The 20,674-nt window shown below is 40.8% G+C and overlaps 1 protein-coding gene across 11 annotated transcripts in view; it reads right to left on the bottom strand.

Moving 5' to 3' along the window:
* GON4L (gon-4 like) overlaps window positions 1-20,674 on the bottom strand; it is an 86,899-nt gene that overhangs the window by 44,641 nt on the left and 21,584 nt on the right. For 9 of the 11 annotated variants that reach the window (XR_002343424.1, XM_021089699.1, XM_021089703.1 and 6 more), the window contains 8 exons: window positions 19,219-19,412; window positions 18,416-18,490; window positions 18,188-18,238; window positions 15,652-15,702; window positions 15,248-15,343; window positions 13,999-14,118; window positions 12,139-12,309; window positions 8,064-8,256 (listed from right to left, as the gene is read on the bottom strand). Coding sequence is in view for 10 of the 11 variants with exons in the window: in XM_021089699.1 (XP_020945358.1) it covers window positions 8,064-8,256; window positions 12,139-12,309; window positions 13,999-14,118; window positions 15,248-15,343; window positions 15,652-15,702; window positions 18,188-18,238; window positions 18,416-18,490; window positions 19,219-19,412 (951 nt within the window). In the remaining variant the exon portion in view is untranslated. Of the gene's footprint in view, window positions 1-8,063; window positions 8,257-12,138; window positions 12,327-13,998; window positions 14,212-15,247; window positions 15,344-15,651; window positions 15,703-18,187; window positions 18,239-18,415; window positions 18,491-19,218; window positions 19,413-20,674 lie in introns of those variants that run through there. The other 2 variants (XM_021089707.1, XM_021089708.1) reach the window with 2 other exon arrangements.

Genomic DNA, 20,674 nt, shown 5'->3' with positions numbered 1-20,674 from the left:
TATTTTTTTGTCTTTTGCCTTTTTCTAGGGCCACTCCCATGGCAACATGGAGGTTCCCAGGCTAGGGGTCTAATCGGAGATGTAGCCGCCGGCCTACACCACAGCCACAGCAACTCGGGATCCGAGCCTCATCTGCAACCTACACCATGGCAACGCCGGATCCTTAACACACTGAGCCAGGCCAGGGATCGAACCTGCAACCTCATGGTTCCTAGTCGGATTCGTTAACCACTGCGTCACGACAGGAACTCCTATTCTTAGGTTTTTTAAACAACTTATTTTTTCCCTCTGTGCTTTTGCACACATCTTTTCCCACAGCTGACTCATCTCACCTATTCTCTCCAATAAGCCAAATTCCTTCCTTCTTTGATCAAGACATAAACCTCTCAAAAGGCAGTGAAAGCCAGAAAATGGAACATATGATTTATCTCGGGAAACCTGCTTAGGAGTTCCTGCCATGGCTCAGTGGTTAATGAACAAAACTAGTATCCAGGAGGTTGAGGGTTCGATCACTGACCTTGCTCAGTGGGTTAAGCATCTGGAGTTGCCATGAGCTATGGTGTAGGTCGCAGACACGGCTTGGATCTGACCTTGCTCTGGCTGTGGTGGGCTGGCAGCTATAGCTCCTATTCGACCCCTGGCCTGGGAACCTCCACCTGCCTCAGGTACAGCCCTAAAATGACAAAAAGACAATAACAACAACAAAAAAACCTGCTTAGAGTAATGCATCTGATAAAAACAATACTTTTGTGAAACCGTTTAAACAAAAGCACTGATAGTGAAAAAAGGAATCACCCTAATTCCCAATTACAGAATGACTATAATTATGACAATATAAAAGAGTATATACATATAGAAAGCAACATTCTATACGTGTTCAATGCATGCATGACAAAAGTACAACACAATATATACAGAATATTCATAAGTATGAAAAAATATTATCTCTACAATAGGACTCTCAGAAACAACTAAAAATATATAAAAATCATAAACATTTGTTATGTTAGAACATACAAATATGGGCATTTTTCTCCCTCATAATTTTCTCTAAAGCTGATGCTATGACTTTTTGATTCCTAAATAAAAATTGTGAGGAGTCACTGACTCATGGATATGTTATATTAAGGTGATATTTTTCCTGAGACTTTATTTATTTTGGTCTTTTTGCCTTTTCTAGGGCCACTGCCACTGCATATGGAGGTTCCCAGGCTAGGGGTCGAATCAGAGCTGCAGCCATCAGCCTACGCCAGAGCCACAGCAACACGGGATCTGAGCTGCGTCTGCGACCTACAGCACAGCTCACGGCAATGCCGGATCCTTAACCCACTGAGCAAGGCCAGGGATCAAACCCACAACCTCATGGTTCCTAGTTGGATTCATTAACCACTGAGTCAAGACGGGAACTCCATTCCCGGGACAACTTTAGATCAGTGCCATCTACTAGAACTTTCTGCAAGGATGGAAATGATCTACATATGCACTGTAGCCCTTAGCCACATGAGGCTAGTGCAACTGAGGAACGGAATTAAAACAAAACAAAACTACAAAAAAGTCAACCAAATGAGAATAACTAATTTCCTTATTGCTATGTAGCCATTAAACAGGAGAAGGTGATCTCTATGTAGTTCAATAGAAAGATATCTAAATTATACAGCTAAGTGAAAGGAGTGAGGTACAGATGCAGGACAAATGTAAAGTATGATTCCTTTCATGGAAAAAAAAAACACATTGTTATTTGAGATAAATATGTGTTTGACTGAATACACAGAAAATAACCTAAAAAGAATTAACAAAGACTGAAGAATAGAACTCTTACTTTTCACATTGTGCTTTTCCAGTGTTTTAATTTTTCACAATAAATGAGTATCTGTCATTAAAAATAAAAATATAGGGAGTTCCTGTTGTGGCTCAGCAGTAACGAACCCAACTAGCATCCGTGAGGACGTGGGTTCAATCCCTGGCCTCCCTCAGTGGGGCATTGCCATGAGCTGTGGTGTAGGTCACAGGTGCAGCTCAGATCCCCCACTGCTGTGACCATGGTGTATTCCAGCAGCTGCAGCTCCAATTGGCCCCCTAGCCTGGAAACTTCCATATGCTATAGGGGCAGCCCTAAAAGACAAAAAAAAAAAATATATATATATATATAGATAGATAGATAGATAGATAGATAGATAGATAGATATTTATACACACACAAACACACACAGTGATTCATAACCACTGGAAAATATGTACTGATGATAAGCCCCAATCTAACCTGATATTTTTTACTAAACATTTATTCTGTTTATAATGTATGAATTTGCACTGTTTACACATATCTATTTAAATGTGAAGTCTTTTTTACCCATCTATAGGTTTATCTCCCCAGTGAAAATGTTTTGAATCCTTAGGAATAGAATCCTGTCTTCCTAATCTCCAGAGTAGATTCCTCTTTTTTTTTTTTTTGCTTTTTAGGGCCATTCCCACAGCATATGGAGGTTCCCAGGCTAGGGGTCCAATTGGAGCTACAGCTGCTTGCCTACGCCACCGCCACCGCCACGCAGGATCCAAGCTGCATCTGAGACCTACACCACAGCTCACGGCAACACTGGATCCTTAACCCACTGAGTGAGGCCTGGGATCAAATCCCCAACCTCATGGTTCCTAATTGGGTTTGCTTCTGCTGTGCCACAATGGGAACTCCAAGAGTAGATTCTATTTAAGTCCCTTAACAGCAGGTTCTTTACACATGTTGCTGAATAACGTAAGTTCTGGGGTATAACATATGGATAGTTATACACAGGTTTGGACCTGTGTCTGTTCAGGTATAAGAACTACACCAGACAGCTTCTGTCCACACCATACAAATGGGTTTGCCAATATTCTCAGAGAACGCAGTTGGCAAACATGTTGAAAAATCATTTAGGAAGGTTTCTTCTGAGTTCTGCATAGCTGTCAGTACCTTGGTTGTGGAACCCGCCCTCTGGGTTTAATTGCTTTTTTGACTGATTAAAAAGGTCAGCTTCTACCCAGCTGATCTCAATCTGGTGTACCCTTCCATATAGCCTCTTAATTATTTTTTGCAAACAAGACTCTCACTTTTAATAACATGCAGATCAGATGGTACTAGGAACCTGTGAAAATACTCAGCCACGTAATGCTATAAAAATAAGCCAGCATATGGCTAAAGTGTGGTACTGGGATATATATCTAGCATCATTTCCTATTTACAAGCACTCATTAAATTCAGCTGGTAGATGTGGGGATCCAAACCTACCCTAGTCATTGGCTCTGTGTTCTCTCTTTTTCTAATCTGTCCTAATAAGGAAACAAAAAACACTGTTTTAAAGAAAGAGGATTTTCACCCTCCCCATTAACCATTATTCCATTTTCTCAATCAACCCTTATCATATACTTTTTTTTTTTACTTTTTTTAAAAAACTGAAGGACAGTTAATTTTTTTTTAGGACTGCACCTGAGGCATGTGGAGGTTCCCAAGCTAGAGGTCCAATCGGAGCTGCTAGCCACTGGGCTATGTCACAGCCACAGCCACGCAGGATCCAAGCCGCGTCTGCAACCTACACCACAGCTCATAACAGATCCTTAACCCACTGAGGCAGGAGAGGGATCAAACCTGCAACCTCACGGCTACTAATCGGATTCATTTCTGCTGCACCACAATGGAAACTTCTGAAGGGCAATTTATTTTTTTCTGTTCACCTCAATTTGTTTTTTTCTCAATGAATTTTAACACATTTATAATTCTACAATGATCATCACAACAAAATTACAGCATTTCCATCCCAAACCCCCAAAGCATCTCCCCACCCCCCAACCTGTCTCATTTGGAAACTGTAAGTTTTTCAAAGTCTGTGAGTCAGTATCTGTTCTGCAAAGAAGTTCAGTTAATTTAAAATGTTGTGTTAGTTTCAGGTGTACACCAAAGTGATTCAGTTTTACATACATAGATATATTCTTTTTCAGATTCTTTTCCATTATAGGTTATTACAAGATATTGAATGTAGTTCCCTGCGTTATACGGTAGGTCCTTTTTTGTTTATCTATTTTATATATAGTAGTGTGTATATGTTAATCCCAATCTCCTAATTTATCTCTTCCCCCTCCCTTATTACCATACACTTTTATTTCTCTGAGACAAGTAGTTTCCAACCTTTAGGATACATAAGAATTAGACCCCTAATGATACCCATTAACGATTCTGAATCGATCCATATTCCAGGATGAGGCCCTGGAATGTGTATCTTTAATGAATACCACCCAACACACACATCCTTACACTCCCTGATTCTGATTCAAATCCTAAGGACAAATTATGAGAAACAGTGCTCTAGACTCTCAAAATCCTTACAGACAACTCTGGTCTTTCCTCCTCCCTAGCTAGCATCTCAGCTCTTTCAACCAAGGTGATAACAATCAGGGTACCCAAGCTACTGCACTAAATAAGCCATGAGAACCTGACTTAATTACTGTCAATATTTTGTCTTAGCTTAAGTCTAATGACAAAAACGCAGCTTGGGTCCTGTGGTGCTGTGGCTGTGGTGAGGGCCAGCAGCTACAGCTCCAATTCGACTGCAGCCTGGGATCTTCCATGTGCCACAGGTGTGGCCCTAAAAAAAAAGAACAGAAAAAAACAAACTGGGTACTAATCCCGGCAGTATAACAAATTCACTCTGTAACAGGAAACACAATGAATTTCTGAGATATCAAAAAAATTGATAGAATTATCTTTGTCCCTGTTTATCCCTTTTTACAGAGAATTTTGAGTCTTGGTGTCAGAGACCTTGGAGTGGGTTGACAGAAAAAGAAAGTGCCCATAAATGAACTTCAAGAGAGTCCTAAATCCCAAATAAAAGTGACATAAAGAAACTTTATGTATGTAGATGTGTACATTTTTCTGGGGAGTGGCTACATAGCTTTCACTAGATTCCCAAAGCAGTGAGGAATGGAAAAGTTAGAAGCTTAGACTCCTATCAGAAAGACTAATGAAGAAGTTCTCACTGCAGCACTTAATAGAATCCAACTGCAGTGGCTCGGGTCGCTGGGGAGGCATGGGTTTGATCCCTGACCCGGCACAGTGGGTTAAAGGTTCTGGCGTTACTGCAGCTGCAGCTGCAGCTCCGATTCAATCCCTAGCCCAGGATGCCCATATGCCACAGGGGCAGCCATAAAAAGGGAAGGGAGGAAGGAAGGAAGGGAGGAAGGCTAATAGAAAATACATCAGTTGTTGGTTATTAAGGAACTGACTTTTCAGCTAATATTGATGACTCAGCTGCACATTTCATCTTTTCCTCCTTCATACAAGTTTGTACATTTCAAACTGGTGCTAAAAAGAGGGTGGGTGGAAAAGAACAAAAATGCTAAGATTCAAACCAATTTGCTTCTTGTTACCTGTCTTTTCCAAATGTTTAGGGAATTTTTTTTTCTTTTTTTTTGGATGCCCCATAGCACACGGAGTTCCCAGGCCAGCTATCAGATATGAGCTGCAGATGTAACCTACACCGTAGCTGCATCAACATCAGATCCTTAACCCACTCTTCTGGGACAGGGATGGAACCCACATCCCAAAGCTCCCAAGACACTGCCAATCCCACTGCGTCAAAGCAAGAACTCCTGCTTGGGGAATTTAAATTTAGCATTAAAATTTCTTTCTTTTGCCATGATGGGAAAAATTAAAAGGTAACTTCATATTTGAAAACTCTTGAGAGATGCACATCAAACTGTTACCAGTGATTTCTCTGGGATATAAAACTATCATGTGGGGAGGGGCTTCGAAAGTTTTCTTTAGGAGTTCCCATCATGGCTCAGTGGGTTAAGAACCCAACTAGCATCCATGAGAATGCGGGTTTGATCCTTGGCCTCGTTCAGTGGGTCAGGGATCCCATGTTGCTGTGGCCATGGTGTAGGCCTGCAGCTGCAGCTCCTATTTGACCCCTAGCCTGGGAACTTCCATATGCTATGGGTGCAGCCCTAAAAAGACAAAAAAAAAAAAAAAAGTTTATTTCACTGTTTGAAAGTTAAGAACTTTTTTTATATCCTAAAACAAATAAGGTTTGGGGTAGGGGTTCTTACACTGATTTTGTCTGATCGGTGCTCCTTCCCTACTTCTGAAAACACTATCGCTTCTTTTGGGTAACTACCACCTCCAACCACATAGCTCTATGAGGTGCTGCCAATCACAGGACCCTATGCTCAAACAGTCCCCCCGTCAACCCCATGCAATACTAAAACAATGGGCATGTGAGCAAACCAAGCTCACTGGAGTCGTTCCTCTGGACTTTTCAAACTGGAGCCTGTAGGAGAGTCCTTCTGATGTGGGGACAAAGCAAGAAGTGAATGATATGCTTATGACTATAGTTCCAGCCTTGTAGAGAAATATAAGTTTGAGAATGGAGTTTACTGACAAAAAGAAGTAGAGAGAACAGCTGTAGAGAGGGAAAGTGGACCTGAACAGTACCTCAATTTCACTGCAGATTTTTCTGCCCTTCCCAAAGTCTGGTTTCATCTGACTTCTAGCAGGTTGAAAATTAGGATTCTCTCACTTGTATCATGAAGAATCTTAACCAATATGATAGTATCTGAGTCAATATACTCTCATGAACTCATATATAAAATTATGTATGCATTTATGTTTCAGATGAGGAATTTCAGCATTCAAAAGAGTCTCAAGGGGGAGTTCCCATCATGGCTCAGTGGTTAACGAGCCTGACTAGTATCCATGAGAACACAGGTTCGATCCCTGGCCTTGCTCAGTGGGTTAAATATCTGGCATTGCTGTGAGCTGTGGTGTAGGTAGCAGACTCAGTTCGGATCCCGAGTTGCTGTGGCTGTGACATAGGCTGGCAGGTACATCTCAGATTTGACCCCGAGCCTGGGAACCTCCATATGCCATTGGTACAGCTTCCAAAAGACAAAAAAAAAAAAAAAAAAGAGTCCCAAGGGAGGAGTTCCCTTGTGGTGCAGTGGGTTACAGATTTGGTGTTGTCATTGCAGTGGCTCAGGTCGCTGCTGTGGCACAGATTCTATCCCCGACCCAGGAACTTCCACATGCTGTGGGAGTGACCAAAACAAAATAGAAAAGATTCCTAAGGGAATTCCCTGGTGGCCTAGTGGTTAGGATTCAGCACATTCACTGCTGCAACCTGGGTCCAATTTCTGAACTGAGAACTGAGACTCCCCCCATCAAGCTGCTGCATGTTGCAGCAAAAAAAAATAATAATAATAATAAGATCCCCCAAAAGACTCTTAAAAAGGGGAGATGGGAGGGAATGAAAATGTAACTACTTATTTAGAGTAAGTTGCTAAATACAAAATTAAATCAATGGGCATTCCCGCAATGGTTCAGTGGGTTAAAGAACCAGGAATGCAGCAGCTGTGGCAAAGGCCTCAGCTCCAGCTCACATTCAATCCCCAGCCCAGGCATTTCCATATGTCGCAGGTACAGCCAAAAAATTTTTTAAAAAAATTAAATCTGGAGTTCCCGTCGTGGCGCAGTGGTTAACGAATCCGACTGGGAACCATGGGGTTGCGGGTTCGGTCCCTGCCCTTGCTCAGTGGGTTGAGGATCCGGCGTTGCCGTGAGCTGTGGTGTGGGTCGCAGACGCGGCTCGGATCCCGCGTTGCTGTGGCTCTGGTGTAGGCCGATGGCTACAGCTCCGATTGGACCCCTAGCCTGGGAATCTCCATATGCCGCGGGAGCGGCCCAAGAAATAGCAAAAAAAAAAAAAAAAAAAAAAAAAAAAAAAAAAAAAAAAAAAAAAAAAAAAAAATTAAATCAATGAACCAAAAACACCCCTTTCTTTAAGCTTTTTTTTTTTTTCAGGCCGCACCTGTGGCATACAAAAGCTACCACGTTGGGGATCAAACTTGAGCCACAGCAGTGACAACACCAAATCCTTAACCACTAGACCACCAGGAAACTCCTAAGCTTTTAATTAATGAAAATTTTACCATAGAAATAATGAACAGAGTAGATTATAACTGCAAATGAAAACGCTATAAATCAACTACAATACAAAAAAATAGAAGTCTTTTTAAAAATGCAAATGAAACCCACTTACCTTCATTCCCGACATCATCATTCATGAGTCCCCCCAGCCACATCTTCCAGTCCTCATCATCTGCTGTATTGGGGTCATACATGTCTGGGGTGATATCTGGGGCACGGAGCTCCGCCTCCAGTTGCCCCAGGGGAACATCTTTCAGAGGCATCTTAGAGCGAGTTCGGAATGCAATGAGACTGTCATCCATGGTCTAGCCAATGGAGAAGGAAACAAAGCATTATCACTGAACACCCAATGCTTTCAATTTCTCTAAACTTCATTATATTCTGTGTATGTGTGTTCTTAGCTTAAACCACAAGGTCTTGTCTCAAAACAATTTGGGTTTGACCTTGAGAAATTTTAAGGATAATGACATCGGGGGTGTTTTGGGTTTTTGGGTTTTTTAGTAGCTGCCAACCTCTTTTTTAAAGTTATACTCCATTTATAGTTATTACAAAATATTGGCTATATTCCCCATGTTATACAATAACAGGCTTGTACCTTATAATGACATGAGTTTTTTTTGTTTGTTTGTTTTGTCTTTTTAGGGTTGCACCATGGCATATGGAAGTTCCCAGGCTAGGGGTTGAATTGGACCTGTAGACGCTGGCCTATACCACAGCCACAGCAACACCAGATCCCGAGCCGCATCTGCAATCTACACCATAGTTTGTGACAATGTCAGATCCTTAACCCACTGAGTAAGGCCTGGAATCGAACCTGCATCCTCATGGATGCTAGTCAGACTGGTTTCCACTGAGCCATGATAGGAACTCCCATGACATTAGTTTTAAAACCAACATTTCAGGAACATTTATAAGAGCTCTATTAAGATATAATTTACATACTATTAAAACACCCCCCCTTTTTTGTGTGTCTTTTTAGGACTGCACCAGTGGCATATGGAGGTTCCCAGGCTAGGAACTGAATCGGAACTGTAGCTGCTGGCCTACACCACAGCCACAACTGGGGATCTGAGCCCCGTCTGCAACCTACACCACAGCTCATGGCAATGCCAGATCCTTAACCCACTGAGTGAGGCCCAGAATGGAACCCACATCCTCAAGGATACTAGTCAGGTTCATTAACCACTGAGCCACGACGGGAATTCCAAAACACTCTTTAAAAAAAAAACAATTTCTGTGTGTGCATGTGTATTTGTAGCTACACCTGTGGCATGCACAAGTTCCTGGGCCAGAACTCAAACCCACGTCACAGTAATCGGAGCCATAGCAGTGACAACCCCAGATCCTTGATCTGCTGAGCAAACAGGGGAACTCCAAAACTCATCCTTTTAAAATGCATAACTGAGTCAATTTTAATATATTCAGAAAGTTGTATGACCCTCACCACTATATAATTCCAAAACATTTTCATTACCACAAAAAGCCCATTCCCCTTTGCAGTCACTTCCCATTCTTCCCTGATCCCAATCTTGATAACCACTCATCTTTCTGTCTACATGAATTTGCTTATGCTTGACATTTTATATAAAAGGAATCATGCCATATGTGGCCTTTTATCTCTGGCTTCTTTCACTTAGCATCATGTTCTCAAAGCTGATCCATTATTGTAGCATATATCAGTACCTCATTTCTTTTTACTGCACAATAATATTTCATTACGTGGGTATACTGCATTTGATTTATCTATTGATCAGTTGATAAAAACAGGTTGTTTGCATTTTGGGGCTACTATGAATAATGCTACTATGAACAATGAGTACATGCTTTTTCATGGATATGTTTTCAGTTCTCCTGGACTGAAAGTGTTGGGTCATATGGTAACCACGTCTAACTTTCTGAGGAACCACGAAATCATTTTCCAATGTGGCTGCACTATTTTACATTCCCACCAGCAAGATGTGAGAGTTCCACATTTCTGGACATCCTAAGCCAACACATGTTACTGTCCATGATATTTTCAGTACAGCCATCTCAGGGGGTGAAAAGAGGTATCTCATTGTAGCTTTGGTTTCCATTTTCCTAATGACTAATGATGCTGAGTATCTTTTCATGTGCTGATTGGCAATTTGCCTATTTTTCTGGAGAAGTGTCTATTCATATACTTTGCCCATTTTTAACTGAGTTGTCTTTCTATTGTTGAATTATAAAAGAGTTCATTATATATTAACAGATATAAGACCCTTAGCAGATATGTGATTTGCAACTAATTTTCCCATTCTATGAGTTGTTTCTACTTTTTTGATGTGTCCTTTGAAGCACAAGTTTTTAATTGTGATGAAATCCATGTATCTCTTTGGTTTCTTTTGTCATTTGTGCTTGGTGTTATATTAAGAAACCAGGAGTTCCCGCTGTGGCATAGCGGAAGCAAATCTGACTAATATCCATGATGATTCAAGTTCAATCCCTGGTCTCACTCAGTGGGTTAAGGATCCAGCATTGCCGTGAGCTGTGGTATAGGTCACAGATGCAGCTTGGATCTCGAGTTGCTATGGATGTGGTGTAGACCAGCAGCTACAGATCCGATTGGATCCCCTATCCTGGGGACCTCCATATGCTGCCACTGCAGCCCCAGAAAGACAAAAAAAAAAAAAAAAAAAAAAGAAAGAAAGTCATAGTTTGACAATAACCACAGTAATGATTGTTTCAATCAAGAATAAGCAATGGATGTTAAAATTAGTGGGTGAAAAGATGTTTTGCCTCAAAGACACATCTACTAATTAATTTTAAAATGAAAAAAAAAATTTTACAGTGAGGAAAACAAGCAGATACCACTTCAGTCATGTGATCATCTAACATGATAGAAGTCATGTGTCTCCTGATTTGATACACTGAAAAGGACATGTCACGTCTGTGACATTTGTGCCAAAAGTGAATAAACCAAATCTAATTATGAAGAAATATCAGAAAAGTCAAAATTGAGGAATATTCTGTAAAATAGTTGCTCTATAAGGTTAAAAAATATCAAGGTTATGAAAGACTGAGAGGAGTTCCCGTCGTGGCACAGTGGTTAACGAATCCGACTAGGAACCACAAGGTTGCGGGTTCGGTCCCTGGCCTTGCTCAGTGGGTTAAGGATCCGGCATTGCCGTGAGCTGTGGTGTAGGTTGCAGACGTGGCTCGGATCCCGCATTGCTGTGGCTTTGGTGTAGGCCGGTGGCTACAGCTCCGATTGGACCCCTAGCCTGGGAATCTCCATATGCCGCGGTAGCGGCCCAAGAAATAGCAAAAAGACAAAAAAAAAAAAAAAAAGAAAGACTGAGAAACTGTTCCTGATTAAAAAAGACCAAGGGACAGCTAAACAAAACATGTAATCCTAGACTGGATCCTGGATCAGAAAAAATTTTTTCTTTTGCTTTATATAAAAGACATTATTGAGACATCTGGTAAAATCCAAATAAGGACTTTAATAGATTATATAATATTACTCATCCTTAACATTCATAATCAAATGTCTTCTTTTTTAGGAAATATACACTAAGGTATTTAGGGGTAAAAGAGCATCATGAAGGCAACATATTCTAAAGCAATTCAGGAAAAGAAAACGTGGAGCTCCCATTGTGGTTCAGTGGGTTAAGAACCCATGAGTATCCATGAGGATGCGGGTTTGATCCCTGGACTCAGTCAGAGAATTAATCCAACATTACCACAAGCTGTAGCATAGGTCGAGGATGTGGCTCAGATCCGGCATGGCTGTGGCTGTGGCACAGGCCAGCAGCTGCAGCTCTGATTCAACCTCTAGCTTGGGAACTTCCATATGCTGCAAGTACGGCCCTAAGAAGAAAAAAAAAAAAAAAAAAGGGAAAACATGTACAGAGAGAAGGAAGCAAAGAATGATAAAGCAATTGTGGTAAAAGTTTGTATCTGAGCAATCTGGCTGAAGATTCCACATTTAAAAATGTTCCCATGTTCCACATTTAAAAACACTCTCTGTCTCATACCTTATTCCTTCCTTAGGAGCTGCCATTTTTACTTATGATAAAATAGCACAAATCAAATCGAGTACCAAAGGCCTACAATTTCATGACTCCTACTTATATCAGAATTTAACATCTTCCCTTCTCCCTTCCCAATCTGAGCAATGACTAATTTACTCCATTTGACTTTCTCAGCAATTTAGTTCTGCTTACCTGGAAAGAATCCATGCAAACCGGACTGGAAGCCAGCTCTTCATCTACCGCATGCAACTTCTCCATGAAAGTACTATCCTTGGTCTGTTTGGGCTTCGGGGGCGGTGGGGGCCCCATGGGCACTACCTCAGCACTGATATGCCTGATGGCAGGCGTGGTGACTTTCTCAGCCTGATTAAAAGAGGCAACTATGTTAAAAAAAAAAAAAAAATGAGAGGGAGGGAGGACGGGAAGGGAAGAAAAGAGAGAAAAAAAATAAAAAGAGAGAAGAGAGAAGAAAGTCCTTCATATGCTAGCCGTCTTCCTCTTCCCATCCAGATAGAGGTATATAAAAACAAAGGCGCTCTCGGAGTTCTCATCATGGCTCAGTGGTTAATGAATCCAACTAGGAACCATGAGGTTTCGGGCCTCGCTCAGTGGCTTAAGGATCCGGCATTACCGTGAGCTGTGGTGTAGGTCGCAGACGCGGCTCGGATCCCCCGTTCCTCTGATCAGACCCCTAGCCTGGGAACCTCCATATGCTGTGGGCATGGCCCTAGAAAAGACAAAAAGACAAAACAAAACAAAACAAAAAACCAAGGCATTGTCAAGTACATTAATCTAACTAGGTTTCATCCTATTTCCAATGAAGCCAACAGGATGCTACTTAGGTTACCAAAAGTGGGAAAGAGAAAAAAAAAAAAAAAAAAAGGTCTTAGAGTTCCTGTGGGTTCCTGTGGTGGCACAGGCAGTAAGGAACCCAACTAGTATCCATAAGAATGCAGGTTCAATCCATGGCCTCACTTAGTGGGCTAAGGATCCCGCATTGCCATGAGCTGTGGTGTAGGTAGCAGACTCGGCTCAGATCCCACGTTGCCATGGCTGTAGTGTAGGCTGGCCCATGGAGCTTCGATTAGACCCCTAACCTGAGAACTTCCATATGCTGTGGGTGTGGCACTAAAAAGACAAAAAAAAAAAAAAAAAAAAGGCTTTAGAATATTAGAAAACAAGTTTGAAAAAGAGAAGGGCAAAAGAGGGGTTCCCGTTGTGGTACAGTGGAAATGAATCCAACTATTAATCATGAGGTCGCAAGTTCGATCCCAGGCCTCGCTCAGTGGGTTAAGGATCTGGCATTGCTGTGAGCTGTGGTGTAGGTCACAGATGCAGCTCAGATGCCAAGGTGCTGTAGCTGTGGCTGGTGGCTACAGCTCCGATTGGAACCCTAGCCTGGGAACCTCCATATGCTATAAGCTGCAGGTGTGGCCCTAAAAAGGAAAAAAAAAAAAAAGAGAGAGAGAGTAGAAGCAACTCTGCCAGTCACTCATATTTTTCCCCTTAATAAGAACTCCAGGGGAAGGGGGAGGGAGTGGGATAGATCAGGAATTTGGGGTTAATAGATACAAACTATTGCCTTTGGAATGGATAAGCAATGAGATCCTGCTGTATAGCACTGGCAACTATGTCTAGTCACTTATGATGGAGCATGATGATGTGAGAAAAAAGAATGTATACATGTATGTGTAATTGGGTCACCTTGCTGTACAGTAGAAAATTGACAGAACACTGTAAACCAGCTATAATGGAAAAAATAAAAAGCATTATAAAGGGTAAAAAAAAAAAGAACTCAGAAATCTCTCCCTGTCACAGAGTTCTAGTTTTCTCTTGACTGGTAACTGACTTAAAGGATTTTGAAATTTAAATGATCATAACTAGTCACAAATACCAGGAAAGATAATGGCATAATTACTATTTCTTGAATCATGGTTAACAAGGGTGACAGCTCAGAATCACCAAGGATAAATAATCTACTGATTTATGCAGTGAAATAATCTACTTATACAGCTATCTCTAACTTATCTCTTCGGTGTGATAGGGATTTACCTCTGATAATATGCCACTCTCCTCATCTGTTTCAGTCATCTCAGAAGACTGCCTCAATCTGGATTTCTTTGCCCCTCGTGGAGACGACGCAGTGCTTTCAACATCACTTTCCAATAAACTCTATAAAACAAGTCCAGTTCACGTTCATATTTATGCCTCTACTTCATTCCATTGAGTTCGAAGTATCTCAGAAGAATGAACCACAAAGTATCACTAAATTAGTCAGAGTAAGAGAATAAAATTTAAACAGAAGCTTATTTTTCTGAAGGTAGGAAAAGGGAACAGATCGCTATCCTCATCAGCGTTGTAAACTTTATAAAACTATAAGGCATTGGTTTGGAACCCTTTAACAAACACGTCAAAGAACAAATTAAGAAACAGAATGTTACAAAAAAGAAAAGAAATAGAATATTACGTAAATATGAAAATGAACAAACTATAGTTACAAGCAACTGTATAAATGAATCTCAAATGACTTGTGTTGAACCAAGAAAAAAAAAAGGGCACACCAAAGAATACACACACTATGGTTCTATTTACATAAGGTTCAGACAGCAAAAAAACTGAACATAGTGTAGAGGGCTGCATATTTAGATGCTGTACCTATAAAGATAAGCAAGGAAGTAATTATCAAGAAGTCAAGGAGCTCCCGTCGTGGCGCAGTGGTTAACGAATCTGACTAGGAACCATGAGGTTGCGGGTTTGATCCCTGGCCTTGCTCAGTGGGTTAACTGTGGCTCTGGCGTAGGCCAGCAGCTACAGTTCCGATTAGACCCCTAGCCTGGGAACCTCCATATGCCGCGGGAGCGGCCCAAGAAATGACAAAAAAAAAAAAAAAAAGAAGAAGAAGAAGTCAAGGTAGGAGCTATCTACTGGGGAAGAGAAGTGATTGTGATTAGGAAGGGCACGGAACAGGTGTCTGGCAACATTATGTTTAACCACTTTGAGGGAAGTTTCAGGAGAATTAGCTTCATAATTATTTAAACTGTATACTTTCATTTTTATTTTATGCCCAGTTCTATATCTTATATATGTGTTACATTCCACAACATAAAACACGAAAAAAATCCAGGGAGCATGAAGAGGACAAAACACCTCACATTCTTGGATTTATGTGAAGAAGTGAGTAGAAAAAAAGAACTGTGTTTCAACCCTCTGTATTAAACAGGTAACATTACTAAGGAAGAAAAGTACCTCTGCCAATTTATTTCTGTATTACCAACTAACACTCACATGGGTAACCACTGACCTCTTCAGCAGTCTCATCTTCTTCTTCATCATCTGGCTGGTACTCTTCATCTGAGGAATCATCGTCTTCGAGGTGGATATCCACAAACTGAGGAGGCTACATAAATATGATTATAGAAAAAAAATGAAATAATAGAAAACACAAATCATATGTATTTGGAAAATAAGGGGAAGAAAATAGAGCAGAACAAAAAAATCCTAAGAGCACAACAAGCAGCTAAAGCAAGTAATAAGAGACAGGAGTTAAAGAGACCCCTAGCATGAAAGTCAGACCTAAAAGTAATGGAATGGGAAAAACCAAAGCTGGAATGAAAATAAAAACATAGGTCCAAAAAATATTAACAAATAGAAGGGTTTCAAAACTGATGAGGTCTTTTCTGGAAAAGATGCCTCTTCCAGGTTTACCTTAATTTCATTGGCCTTCTTAATTGGTGAAATATTCCATGTTGGAATTACCTATCAATAAAGAACAGGAATAATTAAGTTAGCTGAAATCGACTTTCAATTTTATTTCTTCTTTGCTACCACCAAAAGCCATCAGACTAACATGTAGCTGCAGTGATCTAGAGGCACTGAACTACATCCTCAAATATTTGTCAAAATTTGACAGAAGAAAAGGTGACAAGAATATATTTCCAACTTCAGCATTTCTGCTTAAACCTAGTAAGACTCTGTATTACCCATAGATGGAGAAAGTGTCTATCTTACCTACTTCACATCACAGTTTGGGTTCACATGGAATAATGAATGTGCAAACTATTTGTCTTTGTACCTTTCTTTTCTTTTTTTGGACATGATAGCAGCATGTGGGAATTCCCAAGCCAGGGATCGAACCCAAGCCATAGCAGTGACCCGAGCCACTACAGTAATGCCGGATCATTAACCAGCTGAGCCACTAAGGAATTCCAATGTGAAAACCATATGTAAACTAATAACATATGATATCACTTACATGTGAAATCTAAAACATGGCACAAAATGAACCTATCTACAAAACAAAAACAGACTCAGAGACATAGAGAATAGATTTGTGGTTGCCAAGAGGGAAGGAGGAGGGAGTGGGATGGACTGGGAGTTTGGGGTTAGCAGATGCAAACTATCACATTTAGAATGGATAAAAAATAAGGTCCCACGGTATAGCACAGGGAACTATATCCAACCTCAAGGATAAACCATAATGGAATATTAATAAAAAGAATGTACATCGGGAGTTCCCATTGTGGCACAGTGGTTAACGAATCCGACTAGGAACCATGAGATTGCAGGTTCGATCCCTGGCCTTGCTCAGTGGGTTAAGGATCCAGCGTTGCCGTGAGCTATGGTGTCGGTCGCAGATGCAGCTCAGATCCAGTGTTGCTCTGGCTCTGGCGTAAGCCAGCTGCTATAGCTCTGATTAGACCCCTAGCCTAGGAACCTCCATATGCCTGGGGAGAGGCCCTAGAAAAGGCAAAAAGACAAAAAAAAAAAAAAAAAAAAAAGAATGTACATATATATGTATGACTGAGTCACTCTGCTGTACAGCAAAAATTGGCATAATGCTGTAAATCACCCATATTTTAATAAAAAAATTTAAAAAAAAACTATTTGTAGGCGTTCCCATTGTGGTTCAGTGGGTTAAGAACCCGACTGGTATCCATTAGGCTATAAATTCAATCCTTTGGGTTAAGGATCTGGGATTGCCACAAGTCGTGGTGTAGGTTGCAGATGCAGCTCGGATCCAGTGTTGCTGTGGCTGTGACATAGGTCACAAGCTCCAATTGACCCCTAGCCTGGGAACTTCCACATGCCATGGTGCAAACCCACAAAAAAATTTTTAAAAAATAAATAAATAAAAACTATTTGTAAACTAAAATAGTACACACACCTAGGATATTATAGATGATAGCAGCCTTCTGCTATCTGCTATTGACATTGGTGTTTTTTAAGTCAATGACATAAATCCACATAAGTATGCCTCCAAAACGACAGCCATGAAAAATTCTTAGGAAAGAATTTAGGGGTGAAGTGTCAACAATGTGCTATCTTGTTTTCTTTTGGCCATGCCCAGGACATGCAAAAGCTTCCAGGCTAGAAATTGAACCTGTACCACAACAGCAACCCAAGCCTCTGCAGTGACAATGCCAGATCCTTAACCTGCTGAGCCACAAGAGAACTCCCAAGAATGTGCATGTTTTGGAGTTCCCACTGTGGTGCAGTGGGTTAAGGGTCTGGCATTGCCTCAGCTGAGGCACAGGTTGCAGCAGCATCTCAGATTCGATCCCTGACCTGGAAACTTCCATTTGTTATGCGTGCAGCTGAAACAGAAAAAAAAAAGAATGTGCTTTTTTTTTTTGGTCTTTTTAAGGCCACACCTACAGCATATGGAAATTCCCAGGCTAGGAGTCAAATTGAAAATGTAGCTGCAGGCCTACACCACAGCCACAGCAGATCTGACCCATGTCTGTGACCTACACTACAGCTCACCACTGAGTGAGGCCAGAGATCGAACTTACATCCTCATGGGTACTAGTGGGGCTCTTTACCACCAGGCCACGACAGGAACTCCCAGAGGGTGCATTTTTAATAAGCACTCCTTTGGGTCCCCATACCAGGATAATCTTGATGTAAGTGGTCCCTAGAACACAATTTGAAATATTCTAAACTCTTGGCCACATATCTCATAACATGAATAGAACTGTCCTCCGTCATTGCTTTCAACCATTACAAATGATTATCCACCTAGCACTTCCAAAAAAAAACAATGAAAATTTTTAAGAAAACTACACTAATGATTTGATATATTCCATTTCTACATGTCTATTTGCTTTTACGAATATTTTCTTTAAGGAGGCAAAGCCAGATGATAATAAGTCTTTCCAATATTTTTTCCCTACAGATAACCTAGAATTAGCTATTATTAACGAAGTTAAATAGACGATAAAGAAAAAAAGAGAACACCTACCACTCCTTTTTCCACCACTTCCTTTAGTTTAGAGCGTGTCATTTTAGGCTCCTAAGAAGGGAAAATGAGAAGAAGAAAAGCGTCAATAAAAATCAAGTGATTCTTGAGTTGTGAGATGCTAGCTTTGCCCCCATCTGTCAAATTATTTACAAAATCTCAAGAGACCTCCTATACTTGGCCAGTTTACAGGTAGCTCTGTTCCATGACACTGAAAGAATAACTACTCACAAACATGGGCATATCCTCCGTCTCACTGATGGCTGCTTTCATCATAGCTACCACATGTTCATTTGTGATTACTTCCTGGAGAAAGATGAAATTTCGCTTTATGCAAGAAAGATGTGTCATCTAGATAATACTCATCTCTCTGTAACTCTGCTAGATAAATGGAGAGGATAAATGAGAGCTAGATACTCACATGGCTTCAGACTAGGGGAAAGTAAGGCAACAGAAAGCAAAGAAGCAAATTTTGGGGAGAAGCACACAGCTTTCAACAATGCAGCAGCAAAATGGCCAATCTCATTAGCTGCTACTAAGAACAGGAATGGCTCACCTTAAAAAAATTCTCAGGTAACTATCTGCTTAAGAGAAACAGCAATAAGCAACAAAGGCTTTGTAAATAGCTGTAATGCTACATATCAAAGAAGACTATTTGCACACATGCAAAGCACTGTAAACTGTTAACTGGGCATCTTTTTAGACCTATCAACCCACAAGAGTAAGTCCACTGCAAACATTATCATCTTCCATTTTTATCTTCAAATCTGCTAAACAACACAATAAACAATCAAATCAATATAAGGAAGCAAAGTTACAGTTTTCTTCCCAATTAAGTTCTTTCACATGTGTTCACATGTCAAACTTATGCTGAGTGCAAAGAGAAAGCTATCCTGAAAGGTAAAATATTTCGCCAGAGGGAAGTCACCAAATTAGTAATTCACATAGCAAGGCCCAAGAGTTTCCTGGGTATGTTTATATGCTTCCCATGCAAAAGTTCCACTCTCATTACACAGCTGCCCAGTCTTACTCACATGAAGGATGTTTCGAACGTTGACAGCTGTTAGGTTGTGCTGCTTGGCACCGTCCTCTAAGGTGCGGTCAAGCATGTCATCCAGCTTCAGGTCACAAGCCAAAGTTCCTTCTTCTTGACCCCTTCCATCTCTTTTCCTCTTGGTACCCTTTTTCTTTTTTCGCCTTTTCTCATTTTCTTCACTGTCTTGCTCTTCTACAAATAAACCAAGAACATCACCAGAATCTCTATAAGGCAGCAGCTCCCAGAATTCAACCCAAACAGCCAATGTAAAAGAAAAGCAAGCTGCCAGCTGTCTGGCCCTGAACAGAGGTAATGGTGGATGTGGTAATAACATGTAACATTCACCGAATAGTCATTTTCTGTCAGGCATTCTTCTACACACTTTATACATATTAATTCACTTACTCCCCATACCAACCCTATGACATAGGGACCGTTATTTTTCCCACTGCATAGAGGCAGAAACATGAAGAAACTTTCCCAAGAGCTAGTCATGACAGCGCCATGTTTTGAAGCCAAGTACTCTAGCTCTCGAACCTGCTGTCTTAATTATCACTCTATACTGCCAAGATAATATATCAGAAACCCTGGGCTATGTTCCAGAATTTCCACATGCTGTGGGTCTCGTAAAAAAATAAATAAATAAAATTGGAGCACCCATTGTGGCTCAGCAGTAACAAACCCAACTAGTATTCATGAGGATTCAGGTTCGATTCCTGGCTCTGCTCAGTGAGTTAAGGATCTGGCACGACCATGAGCTATGGTGCAGGTCACAGATGCAGCTCGGATCTGGCATTGGTGTGGCTGTTGTGTACACCAGCAGCTGTAACTCTGATTCGACCCCTAGCTGGGAACTTCCATATGCCAAAGGTGTGACCTGAAAAAAAGGCAAATAAATAAATATAAAATATAGGCTGAAAAAAATTTAACCCCAATACAAATACAATAAAGACAAATATTTAAGAATAATTTAGGAATTCCTGTTGTGCCTCAGCAGGCTAAAGACCTGACGTTGTCTCTGTGATGATGCAGTTTTGACCCCTGGCCTCACTCAGTGGGTTATGGACCTGGCACTGCCACAAGCTGCATGCGGTGTAGGCTGCAGATGCAGCTCAGATCTGGTGTTGCTGTGGCTGTGGCACAGGCTGCTGTTCCAACTCTGATTCAACCCCTGGCTCAGGAACTTCCATATGCCACAGGTGCAACCATCAAAAGAAAGAAAGCAACTTTTTTAAAAAATTTGAAATAACTGCAAAGAAAACTTACCATAAAATTAAAATGGAAATAACAAAATTTGCTGCAGAAAATATTTTCTTACAGAAAAATCAATCACCAGAGTTAGCATAATCCCATTGAGAATGGGTAGCTTATTAAATAGGAATCAAAGTAATCACTGTGGGGTTAAACCATTGCATCTAATTACATCTCCCTAAATCACATCACACACATTTCTC

Source organism: Sus scrofa, chromosome 4, assembly GCF_000003025.6.
Source record: "Sus scrofa isolate TJ Tabasco breed Duroc chromosome 4, Sscrofa11.1, whole genome shotgun sequence".
NCBI lineage: Eukaryota > Metazoa > Chordata > Mammalia > Artiodactyla > Suidae > Sus > Sus scrofa.
Note: the sequence above shows the minus strand (reverse complement) of the source record. Positions and strands in the feature narration are given on the sequence as shown.